Source organism: Notolepis coatsorum, assembly GCF_963971535.1.
Source record: "Notolepis coatsorum genome assembly, chromosome: 6".
Classification (NCBI taxonomy): Eukaryota; Metazoa; Chordata; class Actinopteri; order Aulopiformes; family Paralepididae; genus Notolepis; species Notolepis coatsorum.
Window position 1 is genome coordinate 5,773,460 of NC_140170.1, and position 24,908 is coordinate 5,798,367.

The 24,908-nt window shown below is 46.0% G+C and overlaps 1 protein-coding gene across 4 annotated transcripts in view; it reads left to right on the top strand.

The window, feature by feature from the left end:
• The window catches only part of sox13 (SRY-box transcription factor 13), a 124,820-nt gene that overhangs the window by 29,360 nt on the left and 70,552 nt on the right, over window positions 1-24,908 (top strand). For all 4 annotated transcript variants that reach the window (XM_084317029.1, XM_084317028.1, XM_084317030.1 and 1 more), the window contains exons 2-3: window positions 19,201-19,414; window positions 23,204-23,306. In XM_084317029.1, coding sequence (XP_084173155.1) covers window positions 19,202-19,414; window positions 23,204-23,306 — 316 coding nt within the window. In that variant the 5' untranslated portion in view covers window position 19,201. The remainder of the gene's footprint in view (window positions 1-19,200; window positions 19,415-23,203; window positions 23,307-24,908) is intronic.

Here is a 24,908-nt window from a genome sequence, read left to right on the forward strand (position 1 = left end):
GTTAAAACAGTCGCAATAGAGCGGTCAGGTGGCGTAGCGGAGATTGCGTTCGTCACCAACCCCGGAGACGCTGGATTCGCCTGTTCGAATCCAGCTCACAGCTCCGGGGTTGTCACCAGCTTGGCTGGCCGTTCACACTAATACAATTGGCAGTATTAGAGGGTGAGAGAAGCTGGCGGGGTGGGTCTGGGTCGTTGTAAACGGCGACTCCTACAGTTCGGTCGGGGCGCCTGCTAAGCGCGGATAGGATCTAAGTGGGATAGTGTGATCCTTCCACACGCTACGCCCTCTCAGTGAGAGTCCGCGCTGCCAGGTGAAAAGAAGCGGTTCATTGGCTAGACGTGTGTCGGAGGAAGCACGTGGTAGCCTCCACTCTCCCAGACCGACTGTGGGGGGTAAGTGCGCAGCGACCAGGAAGGGGATTGGGAATTGGCATAACGACTAACATTGGGATGGGAGAAAATCGGAGGAAAAAGGAGGAGGAAAAAGATTAAAAAAAAAAAAACAGTCACAATAACAGCAAAATAAAGGCACAGTCTTGTGGTGGTAAAACAGTCACAATAACAGCAAAATAAAGGCACAGTCCTGTGGTGTTAAAACAGTCACAATAACAGCTAAATAAAGGCACAGTCTTGTGGTGTTAACAGTCACAATAACAGCTAAATAAAGGCACAGTCTGGTGGTGTTAAAACAGTCAGAATAATGGCAAAATAAAGGCACAGTCTTGTGGTGTTAAAACAGTCACAATAATGGCAAAATAAAGGCACAGTCTGGTGGTGTTAAAACAGTCACAATAACGGCAAAATAAAGGCACAGCCTTGTGGTGTTAAAATAGTCACAATAACAGCAGAATAAAGGCACAGTCCTGTGGTGTTAAAACAGTCACAATAATGGCAAAATAAAGGCACAGCCTTGTGGTGTTAAAACAGTCACAATAATGGCAAAATAAAGGCACAGTCTTGTGGTGTTAAAACAGTCACAATAACGGCAAAATAAAGGCACAGCCTTGTGGTGTTAAAACAGTCACAATAACGGCAAAATAAAGGCACAGCCTTGTGGTGTTAAAACAGTGTTCCATGTTGTTACCAACAGAACAGTTCTGCAATAAAGAAAAATATTTTATCTGTGTCTTTCTGTCTCTCTTTCTCTCTCACTGTTTCTCTGTCTCTCTTTCGCTTTCTCTCTGTCTCTCTCTCTGTCTGCCTCTCTCTCCTCTCTCTCTCTCTTTCTCTACCTCTCTACCTCTCTCTCTCTATCTACCTCTCTCTACCTCTCTCTCTCTCTCTCTCTCTCTACCTCTCTCTCTCTCTCTCTCTCTCTCTCTCTCTCTCTCTCTCTCTCTCTCTCTCTCTCTCTCTACCCACTGTCCCCTCTATTACTACCATAGTACCCCCACTGTTGCTCCATCACTCTGGCCTTCCTGTATCAGGCAGGTGTCATAATGGAGCACGAAGCTGACTTTTGTTAGAAGGTGTCGGCCCACTGGATCAGCCCACGGCCCACTTATCGCCCCCCCCCCCCCCCCCCCCACTATAATATATCACACATGTTATCCGTTTGATCTCCATCCATCGCACAGGGGTTGGAATGAGAGGGTTGTCTGCAGCCCGACATCATGCTAATGAAGCCCTGGTTGGTGGGTTTTGAAGAGGCTCTCTGTGTCACAGGGCACAGGGAGAGGTGGTGCCAGTTTGCAGAGAGTATGACATGTCTTAGCTCTGTTCTGTGGAGGGATCACCAGAACATCTCCCAGTCAGTAGAACCAGACAGATCATGGAACCCTCACCAGGTCAGTAGAACCAGACAGGGGAACCCTCACCAGGTCAGTAGAACCAGACAGGGGAACCCTCACCAGGTCAGTAGAACCAGACAGGGGAACCCTCACCAGGTCAGTAGACCAGACAGGGGAACCCTCACCAGGTCAGTAGAACCAGGCAGATCATGGAACCCTCACCAGGTCCGTAGAACCAGACAGATCATGGAACCCTCACCAGGTCCGTAGAACCAGACAGATCATGGAACCCTCACCAGGTCAGTAGAACCAGGCAGATCATGGAACCCTCACCAGGTCAGTAGAACCACCAGGCAGATCATGGAACCCTCACCAGGTCCGTAGAACCAGACAGATCATGGAACCCTCGCCGGGGAAGAGGTAGTTTTTGACTAATGATGCTGTTTGTGTTGTTCACTTAGATCACTTTGATAATCAGTCGAATGTTCATATATTGGGTCTTAAGAACAGTAGACTATTGGAAAATTATTTTGGTCAGTGATGCACCTCCTCACTCTGCAGGTGAACGAGCCCGTGGAGCAGCATGGCGTCTACTCTTCTTCCCTGCTGTCACTCTCGGGGCTTTTTATGAGGAGGAGCAGGTTTCCATTTGTTTATATCACGGCAGATTCATATTTTTTTAGATGTCGACCACTTTATCCTGCCTCTCTGAACGGGCGTGGGCCGGGCCCCTTTCATCTCTTCACTCTCTCTCTCTCTTTCTCTCTCTCACTCTCTCTCTCTCTCTTTCTTTCTTGCTCTGCTATTTCCCCTCAGGCGATATTTGGAAAATGACAAAGACAATGTAAACCCAACAAACTGCTCCTGTCGGGAGAGAGAGAGAGAGAGAGAGAGAGAAAGAGAGAGAGAGAATCCCCTCGGGTGAAATGTTAGGTTCTACGAGTTACAACTTGTTGGGTAACTGAAGCTTTTGTGTGAAGTGTTTCTTGTGTGTCGTGGGAAGTGTAAGATTTCACTGTTGTTGGCGCTCAAAGTAAAGGAACCGATCTTATCTCCGGCGTAGACATGCTCCCTCCGTCCACTCTCATCCTTCCTCCCTCCTTTCCTAGCAGAGGAACGGATCTTATCTCCGGCCTAGACATGCTCCCTCCGTCCACTCTCATCCTTCCTCCCTCCTTTCCTAGCAGAGGAACGGATCTTATCTCTGGCCTAGACATGCTCCCTCCGTCCACTCTCATCCTTCCTCCCTCCTTAGGGTTATGGTTAAGGGTTAAGGTTAGGGTTGCTTCTGTCATTTTCAGGTGTTTGTTTATAGAGCAGCGCTAGTCGTGGCTTTTCTTCTGCTCTGCGGCTCATCTGACCCGAGGTCTGTTTTTACTGTCGTCGTCGTAACGTTGACCAGGCCTTGTCGAGCGGGAACATGTAAAACCCAGACGGCCAAGAAACGCATCGGATTTCTCTATTTAAAGTAGAGCTGGGGGGCGGTTCTTGCTCAAATGTGAATCACGATTTTTCTCTCTAGGAATTGAGATCACGATTCTCTCACACGATTATTATTTTTTTAATAAAATCATTTATTGCACTCTTTCTTAAACAGACAACATAACATAATATCAAAGTGCTTGACTTAAACTTAAACATAACATATGAAAGTGCTTGACTTAAACTTAAGTCTCTTGTAACATACAAAATAACTCGAGTCAGAATTGTCATCATTTAAAAAAGTTAAGTAAAAAGTAAAAAAAAAAAAAAATTAATAAAGAAATGGTCATAATTTAGAAATTAGATTTATTTTGATTAATCGCCTAGCCCTAATTTAAAGGCAAAGCTATTGAAACGTTGCCCTCCGCACTATACATGTACATATCATATACACTATACATGTACATATCGTATACATGTACATATAATATACATATCATATACAGAGACATGTACATATTATATATACAGACATGTACATATCATATATACAGACATGTACATATTATATATACAGACATGCTCCACATGGCTGCCCTCCTCTGAGAATAGAGTGCATTTAGCCTGATGAGATATGATGAGACTGAGATATGATGAGACTGAGATATGATGAGACTGATGCGATATGATGAGATATGATGAGATATGATGAGACTGATGAGATATGATGAGACTGATGAGATATGATGAGACTGATGAGATATGATGAGACTCATGAGATATGATGAGATATGATGAGACTGATGAGATATGATGAGATATGATGAGACTGATGAGATATGATGAGATATGATGAGACTGATGAGATATGATGAGATATGATGAGACTGATGAGATATGATGAGACTGATGAGATATGATGAGATATGATGAGACTGATGAGATATGATGAGATATGATGAGACTGATGAGATATGATGAGACTGATGAGATATGATGAGACTGATGAGATATGATGAGATATGATGAGATATAAGACTGATGAGACTGATGCGTGGGAGAACTGATGAGCTCCATTGCTTCACATTGTTTGAACTAAGACGCGGCTGCATTGTCTTAACATAACTGAGCCGTCGTGCTTGTAAAACACACACACACGCACGCACACACACACACACACAGTGACACACACAGTGACACACACACACACACACCTTGATGCATTCCGTGCTGTCAACAACTCTATGGGGCGCAGAGATCCTGTGCATGCCTCTGCATTGGGCGGCACACACACACACACGCACGCACAATGACACACACGCACAATGACACACAGACAATGACACACACGCACACAGACACACACAGAAGCGTGTGAACGCCACCTGTGGCAGCTCTATAATCCAGGCTCTAGAACGCAGAGGGGAACCCCAGGAATAACTTGGACAACGTGTTGCTATAACTGCTGCCAGCCCCCCCCCCCCCCCCCCCCCCCCCCCACAGGCACACAATCAACCCCTGACAGCTACTGACAATGACTGCCTCCATATTGACTAAACAATCTCCTCCTCCTCCATCATCCCCCATCCTCCTCATTCCTTCCTTTTCATATAAACCACCCTGTGTTGGATTTGAGGTTTGCACCTGAAGACACCCGCAACACACACACACACATCAAGCGTGCACGCACACACACACACACACAACACACACACACACACACACACACACACATCAAGCATGCACGCACACACACACACACACACACCAAGCATGCACGCACGCACAAACACACACACACCAAGCACGCACGCACAAACACACACACACACACACACCAAGCACGCACGCACAAACACACACATCAAGCACGCATGCACACACACACACACACACATAGGGCTGGGCGATAAAACGATAACAATAACCATCGCGATAAATTATTTCCTCGAAATAAACATGAAACGTGGTCGCAAAGTTTCGATATATCGATTTTCCAAGCTTGGATATGAGCACACGCACTAACAACCAATCAGTGAAGGAGATGGCCGACAGCGGAAGGAGACCCGCGCTGCACCTCTGGGTGGCTGGCTAGGATAATTAGCTTGCACGGCGCTATTTTATAGTTTACGTGCCGAGTGGGTATGTGGCGTGAATTCTGAGGCCACGGTTAGGAGTAGTGTGGGGTATACGGTGGACGTCGTTGCAATGTATTGGGGCGGAACAGAGTATTTAAGGTGATATTTAGTACATTGGAAACATGGCTGGCTAGGATAATTAGCTTGCACGGCGCTATTTATAGTTTGGCTGGCTAGGATAATTAGCTTGCACGGCGCTATTTTATAGTTTACGTGCCGAGTGGGTGTGTGGCGTGAATTCTGAGGCCACGGTTAGAGTAGTGTGGGGTATGCGGTGGACGTCGTTGCAATGTATTGGGGCGGAACGGAGTATTTTAGGGTCATATTTAGTACATTGTCATGGGATACACTGCTTGCTCTGGCTAACTGCTAACGTGCGCGGACTGATGACGACATCAACTCGAGACATTCGCAGCAGCAAAACAAGTCTATTAATAGCCCGTCCATCGGCGCCGGGCATAAGAAGTTAATTAAACTTTACAGACATTATATCGACGATAATTATCGATATCGAGTTATATGAAAATAATTTTATAATTTTAACGCGATAACGTTTTTGGCCATATCGCCCAGCCCTACACGCACACACAACACACACACACACCAAGCACTAGGGATGTCCCGATCACGTTTTTTTGCTCCCGATCCGATCCCGATCATGTGATTTTGAGTATCTACCGATACTCTACCGATTTTTATTTTCTTTTATTCAACAAACATGACCATGTTCACGTCTTAAACTCATACTGAGGCCTTAGTTTTGGTTTTAAATTGCATATCATCATTCATTTATTTATTGTCACACAGAGCAGAACATTTTTGCCAAAACAAACCAATAGTAACTAACTGCAGAACGGCAGACCAGCCTCAAACTCAGACCCAAACACATTTCCTTTGATTTAATTATACATCAAATGATTTATGTCAAGGATTGCAATGCCTCGCTTGAATGCAGTTAACTTTTCACCTGGATAACGTCAACATTCAGGGTGAATGTAATGTGAGAAATTGGGATAAAAAAAATATATATATATATATATTTGAATTTGGGTCTGAGAGTGTGGCTTGGGTGTCGTTCTGCAGCTGGATACTATTGGTTTGTTTTGGCAAAATTCTTCTACTTCTACTTTGGCAATGGGGGGCGCTGCTGTGCGGTCCCCAGATAGAGCCAGAAAAGAGCCAGAAAACAGCTGAATCTGCTGCTCTGCATCGACATACTCTCGCAAATAAGTCGTTGGGAGGTGGAGAGAGAGAGAGTCGTCACGCATACCCACGATAATGTTGCCCCGGCCCCGATCACGTGATTTTCCGAAGATCGGGATCGGCAAATTTTTTTTTATAAATCAGGATTTTTTTTTTTATTATTCAACAAACATGACCATGTTCACATCTTAAACTCATACTGAGGCCTTAGTTTTGGTTTTAAATTGCATATCATCATTCATTTATTTATTGTCACACAGAGTAGAAGAATTTTGCCTCTGAAAGTGTTAATAGAGACAAAGGCATAATTCGACTTAATTGTTTATTAAGACATGTTTTTATAAACACTTTGCTTTTATGAAATATTGTAAGCCGTCATTTGAGGCTTTATAAAAGCAGCACAATGAACACAAATCTGTCAGTGCCGAGTCTGACCTCATCTTAAATAACAAACAGCATTGCTTGTTGTAGTTAACAAAGAGAGGCAGAGTTAATGAGGCGTATGACGTCCGTTGCATTGGAGGCACAATATTTTGCAGGTGGGAAGGGGGATAAAATACAAAAATAAAAAACATGCACACCACGCATGCACGCACGCACACACTATACATCCCCATCATTTAATGACATTCCATTCAAAGTCAGCAGCACTTAAGCAGTTAACATCAGCTGAGACGTTACATCATCACTACAGGCTTTAGTTAACATCAGCTGAGACGTTACATCATCACTACAGTCTTTAGTTAACATCAGCTGTTGTTACATCATCACTACAGTCTTTAGTTAACATCAGCTGGTGTTACATCATCACTACAGTCTTTAGTTAACATCAGCTGTTACATCATCACTACAGTCTTTAGTTAACATCAGCTGTTGTTACATCATCACTACAGTCTTTAGTTAACATCAGCTGTTGTTACATCATCACTACAGTCTTTAGTTAACATCAGCTGTTGTTACATCATCACTACAGTCTTTAGTTAACATCAGCTGTTGTTACATCATCACTACAGTCTTTAGTTAACATCAGCTGTTGTTACATCATCACTACAGTCTTTAGTTAACATCAGCTGTTGTTACATCATCACTACAGTCTTTAGTTAACATCAGCTGTTGTTACATCATCACTACAGTCTTTAGTTAACATCAGCTGTTACATCATCACCACAGTCTTTAGTTAACATCAGCTGTTGTTACATCATCACTACAGTCTTTAGTTAACATCAGCTGTTACATCATCACCACAGTCTTTAGTTAACATCAGCTGAGACGTTACATCATCACTACAGTCTTTAGTTAACATCATCTGAGACGTTACATCATCACTACAGTCTTTAGTTAACATCAGCTGAGACGTTACATCATCACTACAGTTTTTAGTTAACATCAGCTGTTGTTACATCATCACTACAGTCTTTAGTTAACATCAGCTGTTGTTACATCATCACTACAGTCTTTAGTTAACATCAGCTGTTGTTACATCATCACCACAGTCTTTAGTTAACATCAGCTGTTGTTACATCATCACTACAGTCTTTAGTTAACATCAGCTGTTGTTACATCATCACTACAGTCTTTAGTTAACATCAGCTGTTGTTACATCATCACTACAGTCTTTAGTTAACATCAGCTGTTGTTACATCATCACTACAGTCTTTAGTTAACATCAGCTGAGACGTTACATCATCACTACAGTCTTTAGTTAACATCATCTGAGACGTTACATCATCACTACAGTCTTTAGTTAACATCAGCTGTTGTTACATCATCACTACAGTCTTTAGTTAACATCAGCTGGTGTTACATCATCACTACAGTCTTTAGTTAACATCAGCTGTTACATCATCACTACAGTCTTTAGTTAACATCAGCTGTTACATCATCACTACAGTCTTTAGTTAACATCAGCTGTTGTTACATCATCACTACAGTCTTTAGTTAACATCAGCTGTTGTTACATCATCACTACAGTCTTTAGTTAACATCAGCTGTTGTTACATCATCACTACAGTCTTTAGTTAACATCAGCTGAGACGTTACATCATCACTACAGTCTTTAGTTAACATCATCTGAGACGTTACATCATCACTACAGTCTTTAGTTAACATCAGCTGTTGTTACATCATCACTACAGTCTTTAGTTAACATCAGCTGAGACGTTACATCATCACTACAGTCTTTAGTTAACATCAGCTGTTGTTACATCATCACTACAGTCTTTAGTTAACATCAGCTGGTGTTACATCATCACTACAGTCTTTAGTTAACATCAGCTGTTGTTACATCATCACTACAGTCTTTAGTTAACATCAGCTGTTGTTACATCATCACTACAGTCTTTAGTTAACATCAGCTGTTGTTACATCATCACCACAGTCTTTAGTTAACATCAGCTGTTGTTACATCATCACTACAGTCTTTAGTTAACATCAGCTGGTGTTACATCATCACTACAGTCTTTAGTTAACATCAGCTGAGACGTTACATCATCACTACAGTCTTTAGTTAACATCAGCTGTTGTTACATCATCACCACAGTCTTTAGTTAACATCAGCTGTTGTTACATCATCACTACAGTCTTTAGTTAACATCAGCTGTTACATCATCACCACAGTCTTTAGTTAACATCAGCTGTTGTTACATCATCACTACAGTCTTTAGTTAACATCATCTGTTGTTACATCATCACCACAGTCTTTAGTTAACATCAGCTGTTGTTACATCATCACTACAGTCTTTAGTTAACATCAGCTGTTGTTACATCATCACTACAGTCTTTAGTTAACATCAGCTGTTGTTACATCATCACTACAGTCTTTAGTTAACATCAGCTATTGTTACATCATCACTACAGTCTTTAGTTAACATCATCTGTTGTTACATCATCACTACAGTCTTTAGTTAACATCAGCTGTTGTTACATCATCACCACAGTCTTTAGTTAACATCATCTGTTGTTACATCATCACTACAGTCTTTAGTTAACATCAGCTGTTACATCATCACCACAGTCTTTAGTTAACATCAGCTGTTGTTACATCATCACTACAGTCTTTAGTTAACATCAGCTGTTGTTACATCATCACCACAGTCTTTAGTTAACATCAGCTGTTGTTACATCATCACTACAGTCTTTAGTTAACATCAGCTGTTGTTACATCATCACCACAGTCTTTAGTTAACATCAGCTGTTGTTACATCATCACCACAGTCTTTAGTTAACATCAGCTGAGACGTTACATCATCACTACTCAGTCGTTTAACCCTTTCACTGCCGCACTACCAAAACGGTTAACCCTTTCGCTGCGACAATACACATAAGGTTAACCCTTTCACTACCACACAACAGCCGGTTAACCCTTTCACTGCCACATGACAGAAGGTTAACCCTTTACCGTCGGTTGTGTGATAGTAAAGGGTTAACCTTCTGTCGTGTGGCAGTGAAAGGGTTAAAGTTGGGTACATATACATACACACACACCCACACATCCGCCTGCATGCAGTCACACCACGTACACTACACACACACACACACACACCGTATAGACACACGCACACACATGTAGGTTTAGAACCTTGGACCCTGGCAGGCAGGTGGCTTTGTGTTGTAGCACAGGCGAGCGAGGGGGGGGGGGAGGAACTGTAATCATTATGCGTTCGGCAGAATGGTGGCGCTCCGCATTTTCCCCCTTGTGTTCCCGGGCCGGGCGGCACATTCCGCTGGCATTGTTATCCTGCTGTTTCCTGCAGCCGCAGGCTTTGTCCGCCTGTCCCCCATTGTTGCCGCTTCCTTTGTTCCTGCCTCCAACAATGGCTTTTTTCTCTCCTTTATATATATGTGCACTTTCTGCCCCTGTGTTTCTGTTTGTTTTGTTCCGCCGTCTGCCCTGTTTCTCTTTCCTCCTGCGAGCGTGGAGGAGAAAAACAACACGGACCAAGTTGATTTGTTCCAAGTTCACCACGGTTCAGCCTCTCTCTCTCTCTCTCCCTCCATCTCTCTCTCTCTCTCTCTCTCTCTCTCTCTCTCTCTCTCTCTCTCTCTCTCTCTCTCTGTCTCTGTCTCTGTCTCTGTCTCTGTCTCTGTCTCTGTCTCTGTCTCTGTCTCTGTCTCTGTCTCTCCATCTCTCTGTCTCTCCCTCTCTCTGTCTCTCTTTTTCTCTCTCTCTCTCTCTCTCTCTCTCTCTCTCTCTCTCTCTCTCTCTCTCTCTCTCTCTCTCTCCGTCTCTCTCTGTCTCTTTTTTTCTCTCTCTCTCTCTCTCTCTCTCTCTCTCTCTCTCTCTCTCTCTCTCTCTCTCTCCATCTCTCTGTCTCCCCCTCTCTCTGTCTCTCTTTTTCTTTCTCTCTCTCTCTCTCTCAACCTGTCCCTTTCTCTGTCTGTCTCTCTCTCCATCTCTCTGTCTCTCCCTCTCTCTGTCTCTCTTTCTCTCTCTCTCTCTCTCTCTCTCTCTCTCTCTCTCTCTCTCTCTCTCAACCTGTCCCTTTCTCTGTCTGTCTCTCACTCACTCACTCACTCACGCACTCACTCACTCACTCACTCACTCAACCTGTCCCTCTCTCTCTCTCTCCCTCTCCTGTCTCTCTGTCTGTCTGTCTCTCTCACACTCAACCTGTCCCCTTCTCTCTCTCTTTCTCTCTGATGCTTTGTTTGTCTGTCTCCCTCCTCCAACCCTTTTATTCACTTTGTCTCACACACACACACACACACACACACACACACACACACACACACACACACACACACACACACACACACACACACACACACCGCTAATTCTACAGAAGAATCTTGTTGTAACTTGTAAAAGCAAGTGATCCTCTCCGTGTTGCTCTGCTGCAACAACCTGTAGGACTCTGGTCTAATGCAGGTAGCTATTGTGTTCCCTGTCAGTCAGAGCTACAGCAAAGAGCCAGGCTGAGCTACGCCTGTGTGTCTGGTAGTGATTAGGGATGGGTACCTTACCTTTCACATTTTAACCGATACGGTACCGGTACCTGTGAATCGATACCGGTACCCAACGGTACCTTTTTTTCGGTACTTTAGTCTCAAGAAATTTAATTTGCCTACCTCAGTCGTAAAAAAAATTATCCAAACTTCAAATAACTACAATTTCGACTGTTTTCGGCATATATTGTGCGTGTGAACGTTGACATGAAAAGAAAAAAGGTAAAAAAAAAAAAAAAAAAAATCTTTTCTTTTTGTATCTCACTTTGTATCGATACTCAGTAGTACCGACGTGTTTCGGTTCGGTACCTCAAAAGTACCGAATTCGGTACCCATCCCTAGTAGTGATGCACGATATATCGGCCGCCGTTATGGTAAATTTTTTACACATCGGTATCGTTCCGATATCAAGATGGGGCAGATATTAAAAATAAATAAATTAATTGTTTTATTATTATTATATATATATATATATTTTTTTTACATGTTTTGGTTTTAAATAGTTTAAAAATATCAGTAATTTCTGAAAATAAGTTACAAAAGTAAAAAAAAATGTAATAACTCTTTATTTGATTATCATAAAAAAGTGTTTTCTATACAGAGATATCAACATCGGTAAGTATCGGCCAGAACAGCAATAATAATATTGGTTATCGGTATCGGCCACAATTTTCACATCGGTGCATCACTAGTGTCTGGCTCTTCTTCCTCCTCTAGTAAAGAGCCAGGCTGAGCTACGCCTGTGTGTCTGGTAGGGCTGGGCGATTAATCTAAATAAAATCGCGATCTCGATTCATAGACCTATGCAATCTCATTTTTAAATTATGAATTTCTTTTAATTAAAAAATAATAATGTATTTTTTTACTTTTTACTTAACTTTTTTAAATGATGACGATTCTGACTTGAGTTATTTTGTGTGTTACAAGAGACTTTTAAGTTTAAGTCAAGCACGTATATGTTATGTTGTCTGTTTAAGAAAGAGTGCAATACATGATTTTATTGAACAAGAATAAGAATCGTGTGAGAGAATCGTGATCTCAATTCTTAGAGAAAAATCGTGATTCACATTTGAGCAAGAATCGCCCAGCCATGTGTGTCTCTTCTTCCTCCTCCTCCTCTAGTAAAGAGCCTGTGTGTCTGTCTCTTCCTCCTCCTCCTCTAGTAAAGAGCCTGTGTGTCTGTCTCTTCCTCCTCCTCCTCTAGTAAAGAGCCTGTGTGTCTCTTCTTCCTCCTCCTCCTCTAGTAAAGAGCCTGTGTGTCTGTCTCTTCCTCCTCCTCCTCTAGTAAAGAGCCTGTGTGTCTGTCTCTTCCTCCTCCTCCTCTAGTAAAGAGCCTGTGTGTCTGTCTCTTCCTCCTCCTCCTCTAGTAAAGAGCCTGTGTGTCTCTTCTTCCTCCTCCTCCTCTAGTAAAGAGCCTGTGTGTCTGTCTCTTCCTCCTCCTCCTCTAGTAAAGAGCCTGTGTGTCTCTTCTTCCTCCTCCTCCTCTAGTAAAGAGCCTGTGTGTCTGTCTCTTCCTCCTCCTCCTCTAGTAAAGAGCCTGTGTGTCTCTTCTTCCTCCTCCTCCTCTAGTAAAGAGCCTGTGTGTCTGTCTCTTCCTCCTCCTCCTCTAGTAAAGAGCCTGTGTGTCTGTCTCTTCCTCCTCCTCCTCTAGTAAAGAGCCTGTGTGTCTCTTCTTCCTCCTCCTCCTCTAGTAAAGAGCCTGTGTGTCTGTCTCTTCCTCCTCCTCCTCTAGTAAAGAGCCTGTGTGTCTGTCTCTTCCTCCTCCTCCTCTAGTAAAGAGCCTGTGTGTCTGTCTCTTCCTCCTCCTCCTCTAGTAAAGAGCCTGTGTGTCTCTTCTTCCTCCTCCTCCTCTAGTAAAGAGCCTGTGTGTCTGTCTCTTCCTCCTCCTCTAGTAAAGAGCCTGTGTGTCTGTCTCTTCCTCCTCCTCCTCTAGTAAAGAGCCTGTGTGTCTGTCTCTTCCTCCTCCTCCTCTAGTAAAGAGCCTGTGTGTCTGTCTCTTCCTCCTCCTCCTCTAGTAAAGAGCCTGTGTGTCTGTCTCTTCCTCCTCCTCCTCTAGTAAAGAGCCTGTGTGTCTGTCTCTTCCTCCTCCTCCTCTAGTAAAGAGCCTGTGTGTCTGTCTCTTCCTCCTCCTCCTCTAGTAAAGAGCCTGTGTGTCTCTTCTTCCTCCTCCTCCTCTAGTAAAGAGCCTGTGTGTCTGTCTCTTCCTCCTCCTCCTCTAGTAAAGAGCCTGTGTGTCTGTCTCTTCCTCCTCCTCCTCTAGTAAAGAGCCTGTGTGTCTGTCTCTTCCTCCTCCTCCTCTAGTAAAGAGCCTGTGTGTCTCTTCTTCCTCCTCCTCCTCTAGTAAAGAGCCTGTGTGTCTGTCTCTTCCTCCTCCTCCTCTAGTAAAGAGCCTGTGTGTCTCTTCTTCCTCCTCCTCCTCTAGTAAAGAGCCTGTGTGTCTGTCTCTTCCTCCTCCTCCTCTAGTAAAGAGCCTGTGTGTCTCTTCTTCCTCCTCCTCCTCTAGTAAAGAGCCTGTGTGTCTGTCTCTTCCTCCTCCTCCTCTAGTAAAGAGCCTGTGTGTCTGTCTCTTCCTCCTCCTCCTCTAGTAAAGAGCCTGTGTGTCTGTCTCTTCCTCCTCCTCCTCTAGTAAAGAGCCTGTGTGTCTGTCTCTTCCTCCTCCTCCTCTAGTAAAGAGCCTGTGTGTCTGTCTCTTCCTCCTCCTCCTCTAGTAAAGAGCCTGTGTGTCTCTTCTTCCTCCTCCTCCTCTAGTAAAGAGCCTGTGTGTCTGTCTCTTCCTCCTCCTCCTCTAGTAAAGAGCCTGTGTGTCTGTCTCTTCCTCCTCCTCCTCTAGTAAAGAGCCTGTGTGTCTCTTCTTCCTCCTCCTCCTCTAGTAAAGAGCCTGTGTGTCTGTCTCTTCCTCCTCCTCCTCTAGTAAAGAGCCTGTGTGTCTGTCTCTTCCTCCTCCTCCTCTAGTAAAGAGCCTGTGTGTCTGTCTCTTCCTCCTCCTCCTCTAGTAAAGAGCCTGTGTGTCTCTTCTTCCTCCTCCTCCTCTAGTAAAGAGCCTGTGTGTCTGTCTCTTCCTCCTCCTCCTCTAGTAAAGAGCCTGTGTGTCTGTCTCTTCCTCCTCCTCCTCTAGTAAAGAGCCTGTGTGTCTGTCTCTTCCTCCTCCTCCTCTAGTAAAGAGCCTGTGTGTCTGTCTCTTCCTCCTCCTCCTCTAGTAAAGAGCCTGTGTGTCTGTCTCTTCCTCCTCCTCCTCTAGTAAAGAGCCTGTGTGTCTGTCTCTTCCTCCTCCTCCTCTAGTAAAGAGCCTGTGTGTCTGTCTCTTCCTCCTCCTCCTCTAGTAAAGAGCCTGTGTGTCTCTTCTTCCTCCTCCTCCTCTAGTAAAGAGCCTGTGTGTCTGTCTCTTCCTCCTCCTCCTCTAGTAAAGAGCCTGTGTGTCTGTCTCTTCCTCCTCCTCCTCTAGTAAAGAGCCTGTGTGTCTGTCTCTTCCTCCTCCTCCTCTAGTAAAGAGCCTGTGTGTCTCTTCTTCCTCCTCCTCCTCTAGTAAAGAGCCTGTGTGTCTGTCTCTTCCTCCTCCTCCTCTAGTAAAGAGCCTGTGTGTCTCTTCTTCCTCCTCCTCCTCTAGTAAAGAGCCTGTGTGTCTGTCTCTTCCTCCTCCTCCTCTAGTAAAGAGCCTGTGTGTCTGTCTCTTCCTCCTCCTCCTCTAGTAAAGAGCCTGTGTGTCTCTTCTTCCTCCTCCTCCTCTAGTAAAGAGCCTGTGTGTCTCTTCTTCCTCCTCCTCCTCTAGTAAAGAGCCTGTGTGTCTCTTCTTCCTCCTCCTCCTCTAGTAAAGAGCCTGTGTGTCTGTCTCTTCCTCCTCCTCCTCCTCTAGTAAAGAGCCTGTGTGTCTGTCTCTTCCTCCTCCTCCTCTAGTAAAGAGCCTGTGTGTCTGTCTCTTCCTCCTCCTCCTCTAGTAAAGAGCCTGTGTGTCTCTTCTTCCTCCTCCTCCTCTAGTAAAGAGCCTGTGTGTCTGTCTCTTCCTCCTCCTCCTCTAGTAAAGAGCCTGTGTGTCTGTCTCTTCCTCCTCCTCCTCTAGTAAAGAGCCTGTGTGTCTGTCTCTTCCTCCTCCTCCTCCTCTAGTAAAGAGCCTGTGTGTCTGTCTCTTCCTCCTCCTCCTCCTCCTCTAGTAAAGAGCCTGTGTGTCTGTCTCTTCCTCCTCCTCCTCCTCCTCTAGTAAAGAGCCTGTGTGTCTGTCTCTTCCTCCTCCTCCTCCTCTAGTAAAGAGCCTGTGTGTCTGTCTCTTCCTCCTCCTCCTCTAGTAAAGAGCCTGTGTGTCTGTCTCTTCCTCCTCCTCCTCTAGTAAAGAGCCTGTGTGTCTGTCTCTTCCTCCTCCTCCTCCTCTAGTAAAGAGCCTGTGTGTCTGTCTCTTCCTCCTCCTCCTCCTCCTCTAGTAAAGAGCCTGTGTGTCTGTCTCTTCCTCCTCCTCCTCTAGTAAAGAGCCAGGCTGAGCTACGCCTGTGTGTCTCTCCTTCCTCTTTTGTATTTGTAAAGAGCCACATGCAGCCACATGTTAAGTCTACTATATACTTATTGTTTATGTCTTGTAAGCCCATATGGGCTGGGCATACATCTGTATGTAAGACACAAAAAGAAAGAAAAACATCCATCCATCCACAGTGCTGATATATATAGTCCAAAAAAACGGCCAGAGCTGAGTTCCCATCAGACGTTCGAGTTATGAGTTGTGTCTCATATAATAATAATAATAATAATAATAATAATAATAATAATAATAATAATAATAATAATAATAATAATGGCTTGAATTTATATAGCGTCTTTCACGCACCCAAGGTGCTTTTTAAAAAAAAGGGGGGGATGGGGGAGGATAACGGTGACCTAAACTAAGAAACTAAATACAAAAACGGAACGGAGCAAACGGGAACAAAACAAAACAGAACAAACGTAATGAACAGGATGCTTGGGAGCGTCGGAGACCAATAGGCCGCCTGGGTGAGGAGGTGGGTTCTCAGCAGGTTTTTAAAGTGGGCGAGAGAGTTAGCATTTCGGATGTCCATGGGGAGGGAGTTCCAGTGGTGCAGTGCTGGTATAACTCTGTATAACGGCGTTATACCTCGCTCACTGGTTCTACAGGGAGCCACTAAAGGTGACATGAGGGTGATGTGTAGTGGGATGTGTTTAAAGCCACAGCGAGGTCATTGTCACCACTTTACCTAATGCTGTTCAGTCCCCATGCAGCCGTGTGTGTGTGTGTGTGTGTGTGTGTGTGTGTGTGTGTGTGTGTGTGTGTGTGTGTGTGTGTGTGTGTGTGTGTGTGTGTGTGTGTGTGTGTGTGTGTGTGTGTGTGTGTGTGTGTGTGTGTGTGTGTGTGTGTGTGTGTGTAGTCCTGATGCAGCCTCCTGTGTGTGGGTGTGTGTGTGTAGTCATGATGCAGCCGTGTGTGTGTGTCCTGATGTAGCCTCCTGTGTGTGTGTGTGTGTAGTCCTGATGTAGCCTCCTGTGTGTGTGTGTGTGTGTCCTGATGTAGCCTCCTGTGTGTGTGTGTGTGTAGTCATGATGTAGCCTCCTGTGTGTGTGTGTCCTGATGTAGCCTCCTGTGTGTGTGTGTGTAGTCCTGATGTAGCCTCCTGTGTGTGTGTGTGTGTAGTCATGATGTAGCCTCCTGTGTGTGTGTGTGTGTCCTGATGTAGCCTCCTGTGTGTGTGTGTGTAGTCCTGATGTAGCCTCCTGTGTGTGTGTGTGTCCTGATGTAGCCTCCTGTGTGTGTGTGTGTGTCATGATGTAGCCTCCTGTGTGTGTGTGTGTAGTCCTGATGTAGCCTCCTGTGTGTGTGTGTGTAGTCCTGATGTAGCCTCCTGTGTGTGTGTGTGTGTCCTGATGTAGCCTCCTGTGTGTGTGTGTGTAGTCCTGATGTAGCCTCCTGTGTGTGTGTGTGTAGTCCTGATGTAGCCTCCTGTGTGTGTGTGTGTAGTCCTGATGTAGCCTCCTGTGTGTGTGTGTGTAGTCCTGATGTAGCCTCCTGTGTGTGTGTGTGTGTCCTGATGTAGCCTCCTGTGTGTGTGTGTCCTGATGTAGCCTCCTGTGTGTGTGTGTAGTCCTGATGTAGCCTCCTGTGTGTGTGTGTAGTCCTGATGTAGCCTCCTGTGTGTGTGTGTCCTGATGTAGCCTCCTGTGTGTGTGTGTGTGTCCTGATGTAGCCTCCTGTGTGTGTGTGTGTAGTCATGATGTAGCCTCCTGTGTGTGTGTGTGTGTAGTCCTGATGTAGCCTCCTGTGTGTGTGTGTGTGTAGTCATGATGTAGCCTCCTGTGTGTGTGTGTGTAGTCCTGATGTAGCCTCCTGTGTGTGTGTGTGTGTCCTGATGTAGCCTCCTGTGTGTGTGTGTGTAGTCCTGATGTAGCCTCCTGTGTGTGTGTGTGTAGTCATGATGTAGCCTCCTGTGTGTGTGTGTAGTCCTGATGTAGCCTCCTGTGTGTGTGTGTGTGTGTAGTCCTGATGTAGCCTCCTGTGTGTGTGTGTGTAGTCCTGATGTAGCCTCCTGTGTGTGTGTGTGTAGTCCTGATGTAGCCTCCTGTGTGTGTGTGTGTAGTCATGATGTAGCCTCCTGTGTGTGTGTGTCCTGATGTAGCCTCCTGTGTGTGTGTGTGTCCTGATGTAGCCTCCTGTGTGTGTGTGTGTAGTCCTGATGTAGCCTCCTGTGTGTGTGTGTGTAGTCCTGATGTAGCCTCCTGTGTGTGTGTGTAGTCCTGATGTAGCCTCCTGTGTGTGTGTGTGTAGTCATGATGTAGCCTCCTGTGTGTGTGTGTAGTCCTGATGTAGCCTCCTGTGTGTGTGTGTGTGTGTCCTGATGTAGCCTCCTGTGTGTGTGTGTGTAGTCCTGATGTAGCCTCCTGTGTGTGTGTGTGTGTCATGATGTAGCCTCCTGTGTGTGTGTGTCCTGATGTAGCCTCCTGTGTGTGTGTGTGTAGTCCTGATGTAGCCTCCTGTGTGTGTGTGTGTGTCCTGATGTAGCCTCCTGTGTGTGTGTGTGTGTCCTGATGTAGCCTCCTGTGTGTGTGTGTGTGTCCTGATGTAGCCTCCTGTGTGTGTCCTGATGTAGCCTCCTGTGTGTGTGTGTGTGTCCTGATGTAGCCTCCTGTGTGTGTGTGTGTGTCCTGATGTAGCCTCCTGTGTGTGTGTGTAGTCCTGATGTAGCCTCCTGTGTGTGTGTGTGTGTCCTGATGTAGCCTCCTGTGTGTGTGTGTAGTCATGATGTAGCCTCCTGTGTGTGTGTGTAGTCATGATGTAGCCTCCTGTGTGTGTGTGTGTGTCCTGATGTAGCCTCCTGTGTGTGTGTGTGTAGTCATGATGTAGCCTCCTGTGTGTGTGTGTGTGTCCTGATGTAGCCTCCTGTGTGTGTGTGTGTGTCATGATGTAGCCTCCTGTGTGTGTGTGTGTGTCCTGATGTAGCCTCCTGTGTGTGTGTGTGTAGTCATGATGTAGCCTCCTGTGTGTGTCCTGATGTAGCCTCCTGTGTGTGTGTGTGTAGTCATGATGTAGCCTCCTGTGTGTGTCCTGATGTAGCCTCCTGTGTGTGTGTGTGTAGTCATGATGCAGCCTCCTGTGTGTGTGTGTGTGTGTGTGTGTGTGTGTGTGTGTGTGTGTGTGTGGTCCTGATGCAGCCTCCTGTGTGTGTGTGTGTGTGTGTGTGTGTGTGTGTGTGTGTGTGTGTGTGGTCCTGATGCAGCCTCCTGTGTCCAGAATGGTAAGTTACTTCACCTGTATTGTGCTCCTCTCTCCTCTAGAATGGTTGAGCCCAGTCCCTCAGCGCTGCGTCTCCATGCCAACGGTGATGTCAGCATGATGGCCGTCGGTGTGAAGATGGAAGAGGAGGAGTGCGGTGTGGGCGGGGCCATCGCCAGGAATGAACCCCTGAAATTGTCTCCTTCACACGATTGGTTGCGGAATCAGCCAATGGAGGCGCGTCAGCTGACTCCTCCGCTCTCGCGCTCCCCTTCGGTAAGGATCTCAACCTGGGGATCTGGGGATCTCAAGTCGATGGTGTGCTATAGTATGAGGTGGTAGTTATTATTAGTTGTGATTATTATGAACTCTTAATTAAATTAACTGGAGGAGGGTTTTGGAATTCAAATATTCATTATTTCACTACTAAAAAAAAAAAAAAATGCATCTATTCCAACGATTAGTAATACAAGGATGTATCTTTTCACTTAAACCCCCGGGTCCAGCATATTATGGCATAACGGCATAACCAGCTCTAAAATAAAGTTTAGTCAACCACCATCACTGAACTTCCTTCTTCAAGTCAAGTCAAGAGTTTTATTTGTCACGGCATACAAGTATACAATTAAATGCGGGGGGTCTCGCCCGCAACGATGTGCATAATACAATAGTAATATATAATAAGAATCCAATAGAACGACATTGTGCAATAAAACAAGTAAACAGAGTAGGGCATATCGGTATATGTACATGAGTTATTTACAGAGCATGGTAGGACATGCTAGGTCCTGTGGTAGTGCAATACACTGTTAGCTACGGATGAGGCACTGGGTCTTTATGTACACTGTTATACAATGCTATAGGGATGCCCCGATCGATCGGCCAGCGATCGGTATCGGCCGATATTCAGTATAAATATGAGATCGGTGAATTCCAATAATGCTTTATTTTCGCCGATCGTGAAAACCGATAGAAAAACATGATCCAATTCTTAGCGGAGATCTCACTCGCTGACTTCAGTCTCAGACACACGGAGCTGCAAACTGCCGCTCCACCTCCTCCTCCTCCTGCCCCTCCCGCACCCATGTAAACAAGCTCGGGCAATAGTCTGCTCTAACCTAGTGCATGCGACCTCCGTGAGCTAACGTTAGCTACCGTTACTGTTTAAACAGAATGACCCAGTCAACTATTCACTTTTAGTTTAATACATGAGGCATTGCCTAACGTTATCTAGCTGGCTAGCTACTGATAGCTGCTGATATCAACAAATGCTCCAGCAATAGTCGAGTGCATGATAAGTTACCTCCGTTGACTCATTAGCCAACGTTAGCTCACGTTAGCTCACGTTAGCTCTATATGGAATGTCCAGTAAACTAAATAGTTCACTGAGGCGTTGTCTTAACGTTATCTAGCCGGCTAGCAGTAGCTACGGATAGCTCCTGATATCAATGTCTTATAACATTGATTCGATGCAGGCGGTTAGGTGGCCGAGGGGAGATTGCGTTCGTCACCAACCCCGGAGCTGTGAGCTGGATTCGCCTGTTCGAATCCAGCTCACAGCTCCGGGGTTGTCACCAGCTTGGCTGGCCGTCCACACTAATACAATTGGCTGTATTAGAGGGTGGGAGAAGCTGGCGGGGTGGGTCCGGGTCGTTGTAAACAGCGACTCCTACAGTTCGGTCGGGGCGCCTGCTAAGCGCGGATAGGACTTGAGGGGGATAGTGTGATCCTCCCACACGCTACGCCCTCTCAATGAGAATCCGCGCTGCCAGGTGAAAAGAAGCGGTGATTGGCTGGACGTGTGTCGGAGGAAGCACGTGGTAGCCTCCACTCTCCCAGATGATCTGACTGTGGGGGGTAAGTGCGCAGCGACCAGGAAGGGACTGGGAATTGGCATACGACTAACATTGGGATGGGAGAAAATCGAAGGAAAATGGAGGGGGAAAAAGATCAATAATAAAAAAAAAAAACATTGATTCGATGCGTATTTGAGCTGAGGGCATGCTGAATGTGATTCCAAAGCACAGTATACCAATAGGGTCCAGCTGCAGCGCAGGAGAATCCTGGCCGTAGCTGGAGGCTACTCGAGTACACACAGACAGTGGAGCTGTTTGCAGATACTGAGCATTTTGACTTGTTGCGTGCTGGCGATGTCTCGCAGATAATACAACTACAAGTATGATTATATAATATATATTTTGTATTTAAAAAAAAAAATATATATATACAGTATATATATTTTTTTTTTATATACAAAAAAACTATCAGTATCGATTGGTATCGGCCGATATGGCTCATAGACGATCGGTGATCGGTATCGGTGGCAAAAAACGTGATCGGGGCATCCCTATATTTTATACAATCTCAAGTTATACTATACTATTCTTAAAGTGACCATAAGTGTGAGCGTGTGCAGCATGAGTGTGTGTGTGCTCATGTCAAAGTGGCTGCTAGTGTGTGAGCGTGTACAGTGTGTGTGTTGTGTGTGTGCTCATGTGTGCTTGTGTGTGGAGAGTTCAGTGTTCGAGGCTCTGATGGCCTGGGGGAAGAAGCTTCTTCTTGTCGTCAGTGAGACCTGACCTCTGTCATCATCACGTCTAGATCAGATTAGCTGGAGACCTTGACTGGACCAGCCATCTCTCCTGATGCCTGTCAATCTGGTGCATAATGCACCTTCACTGATACTGGTCTCCGATATCTGGCTGATACCAGTCTGTGTATCCGTATGGAAAAATGCCCCTAATACTAAGAGTGACTTGTACTATGTCACAAATCAAAGCAAAGCCACTTGATTTTCTGCTTTGGTCAAAGAGGGGAGCATGTTCCATATCTTAAATGGAGATAAAATGGATTATATCTCAATAGTTCTCGTCCAGTGACTCCATGTTAATGGTCGAGGTCTTTACTGTTTAGTAATAAGTAATGATAAGATAAGATTATTCCTTTATTGATCCCCTTGAGGAAATGGAAGCATGGAGGGAAAGAGGGGAGGTACAGGTATGGGCAGGGTAATGGTAGAAAGACATGAATATAGGCAATACAATTAGATCTCTTAGTGGTTAAGAGTCAGACACACTTAGTGGTTAAGAGTCAGACACACTCAGTGGTTAAGAGTCAGACACACTCAGTGGTTAAGAGTCAGACACACTCAGTGGTTAAGAGTCAGACACACTTAGTGGTTAAGAGTCAGACACACTCAGTGGTTAAGAGTCAGACACACTCAGTGGTTAAAAGTCAGACACACTTAGTGGTTAAGAGTCAGACACACTTAGTGGTTAAGAGTCGGACACACTTAGTGGTTAAGAGTCAGTCACACTTAGTGGTTAAGAGTCGGACACACTTAGTGGTTAAGAGTCAGACACACTTAGTGGTTAAGAGTCGGACACACTTAGTGGTTAAGAGTCGGACACACTTAGTGGTTAAGAGTCAGTCACACTTAGTGGTTAAGAGTCAGTCACACTTAGTGGTTAAGAGTCAGACACACTTAGTGGTTAAGAGTCAGACACACTTAGTGGTTAAGAGTCGGACACACTTAGTGGTTAAGAGTCAGACACACTTAGTGGTTAAGAGTCAGACACACTTAGTGGTTAAGAGTCGGACACACTTAGTGGTTAAGAGTCGGACACACTTAGTGGTTAAGAGTCAGACACACTTAGTGGTTAAGAGTCAGACACACTTAGTGGTTAAGAGTCGGACACACGAGAGGACTTCCGGTAATATTCAAGGATGATGTTGTTTGTATGTTTGTGAATCAAAATGTAAATACAAATTTAGTTTAAAAAAAAAAAAAAAAAAAAAAAGTCAGACACACTTAGTGGATCTGATCACCATACTTGGTATTCGGAAGATACTTTAACATTTAGCACTCGAGAATCTCTATTGTCAGAACTACAATAACCCTAATACCTAACCCTAACCGCCCTCCCAGTTCCTAGCCTTGCTATTGTTTTGATTATTTCAATAATCCTAATACATTCATGATATATCCCCACGTGGTCCTGTGGTCTGTCAGCATCATCAGCATCATCAGCACTGACCCCCTGGTGTCCCCCCTCTCTCTGGTAGGAGGGCTCCCCAGGCAAGGAGCTGCTCCTCAGGCAGAGCCCCGTCTCACTGAAGGGGCCCCGGGGCCACGAGCGACCGGAGGGCCCGCCCTCCATGAACCAAGGTACTAACAGAAGGCCCCGTCGTGTGAGAGCGTCGGTCTCTTTCTTTTCTCTTACTCTCTCTCTTTCTTCTCTCTCTCCCCTCTCTTTCTTTGTGTCTTTATCTCACTCTGTCTCCATTTCTCTCTCCGTTACTCATTCACACACACTCACACACTCACACACACACACACACATGTGCGCCGCACACTCTCACACAATTTTCTCTGCGCCACTCTGTGTATTTTCATGCGTTTTAAGTCACAACATTCTGTCTCTATTCAGCGCCACACAATGCCCGCTGCCGGGTCGATACCAGTGACGGTACATCCAGAGAAAGCGAGGGGTGTTTTTTTGGTGCCTAAATGCGTTCTCGGGGGGGGAACAGGATTGTTTTGTTGATTTCACTCCAATCCAAATCCGCATGTAGAGCGAAAAAGGGGCCAGTCTCTCTCTCTCTCTCCTGCTCCCGTCTCTCTCTCTCTCTCTCGCTCCCGTCTCTCTCTCACTCCTGCTCCCGTCTCTCTCTCTCTCCTGCTCCCGTCTCTCTCTCACTCCTGCTCCCGTCTCTCTCTCTCTCCTGCTCCCGTCTCTCTCTCACTCCTGCTCCCGTCTCTCTCTCTCTCCTGCTCCCGTCTCTCTCTCTCACTCCTGCTCCCGTCTCTCTCTCACTCCTGCTCCCGTCTCTCTCTCTCTCACTCCTGCTCCCGTCTCTCTCTCACTCCTGCTCCCGTCTCTCTCTCTCACTCCTGCTCCCGTCTCTCTCTCTCACTCCTGCTCCCGTCTCTCTCTCACTCCTGCTCCCGTCTCTCTCTCTCACTCCTGCTCCTCTCTCTCTCTCTCTCTCCTGCTCCCGTCTCTCTCTCACTCCTGCTCCTCTCTCTCTCTCACTCCTGCTCCCGTCTCTCTCTCTCACTCCTGATCCCGTCTCTCTCTCTCACTCCTGCTCCTCTCTCTCTCTCTCACTCCTGCTCCCGTCTCTCTCTCTCTCACTCCTGCTCCCGTCTCTCTCTCTCACTCCTGCTCCCGTCTCTCTCTCTCACTCCTGCTCCCGTCTCTCTCTCTCACTCCTGCTCCCGTCTCTCTCTCTCACTCCTGCTCCCGTCTCTCTCTCTCTCACTCCTGCTCCCGTCTCTCTCTCACTCCTGCTCCCGTCTCTCTCTCTCACTCCTGCTCCCGTCTCTCTCTCTCTCTCCTGCTCCCGTCTCTCTCTCACTCCTGCTCCCGTCTCTCTCTCTCTCCTGCTCCCGTCTCTCTCTCTCTCACTCCTGCTCCCGTCTCTCTCTCTCACTCCTGCTCCCGTCTCTCTCTCTCACTCCTGCTCCCGTCTCTCTATCTCTCTCCTGCTCCCGTCTCTCTCTCTCACTCCTGCTCCCGTCTCTCTCTCTCTCCTGCTCCCGTCTCTCTCTCTCTCCTGCTCCCGTCTCTCTCTCTCTCACTCCTGCTCCCGTCTCTCTCTCTCTCACTCCTGCTCCCGTCTCTCTCTCACTCCTGCTCCCGTCTCTCTCTCTCTCACTCCTGCTCCCGTCTCTCTCTCTCACTCCTGCTCCCGTCTCTCTCTCACTCCTGCTCCCGTCTCTCTCTCACTCCTGCTCCCGTCTCTCTCTCTCTCTCCTGCTCCCGTC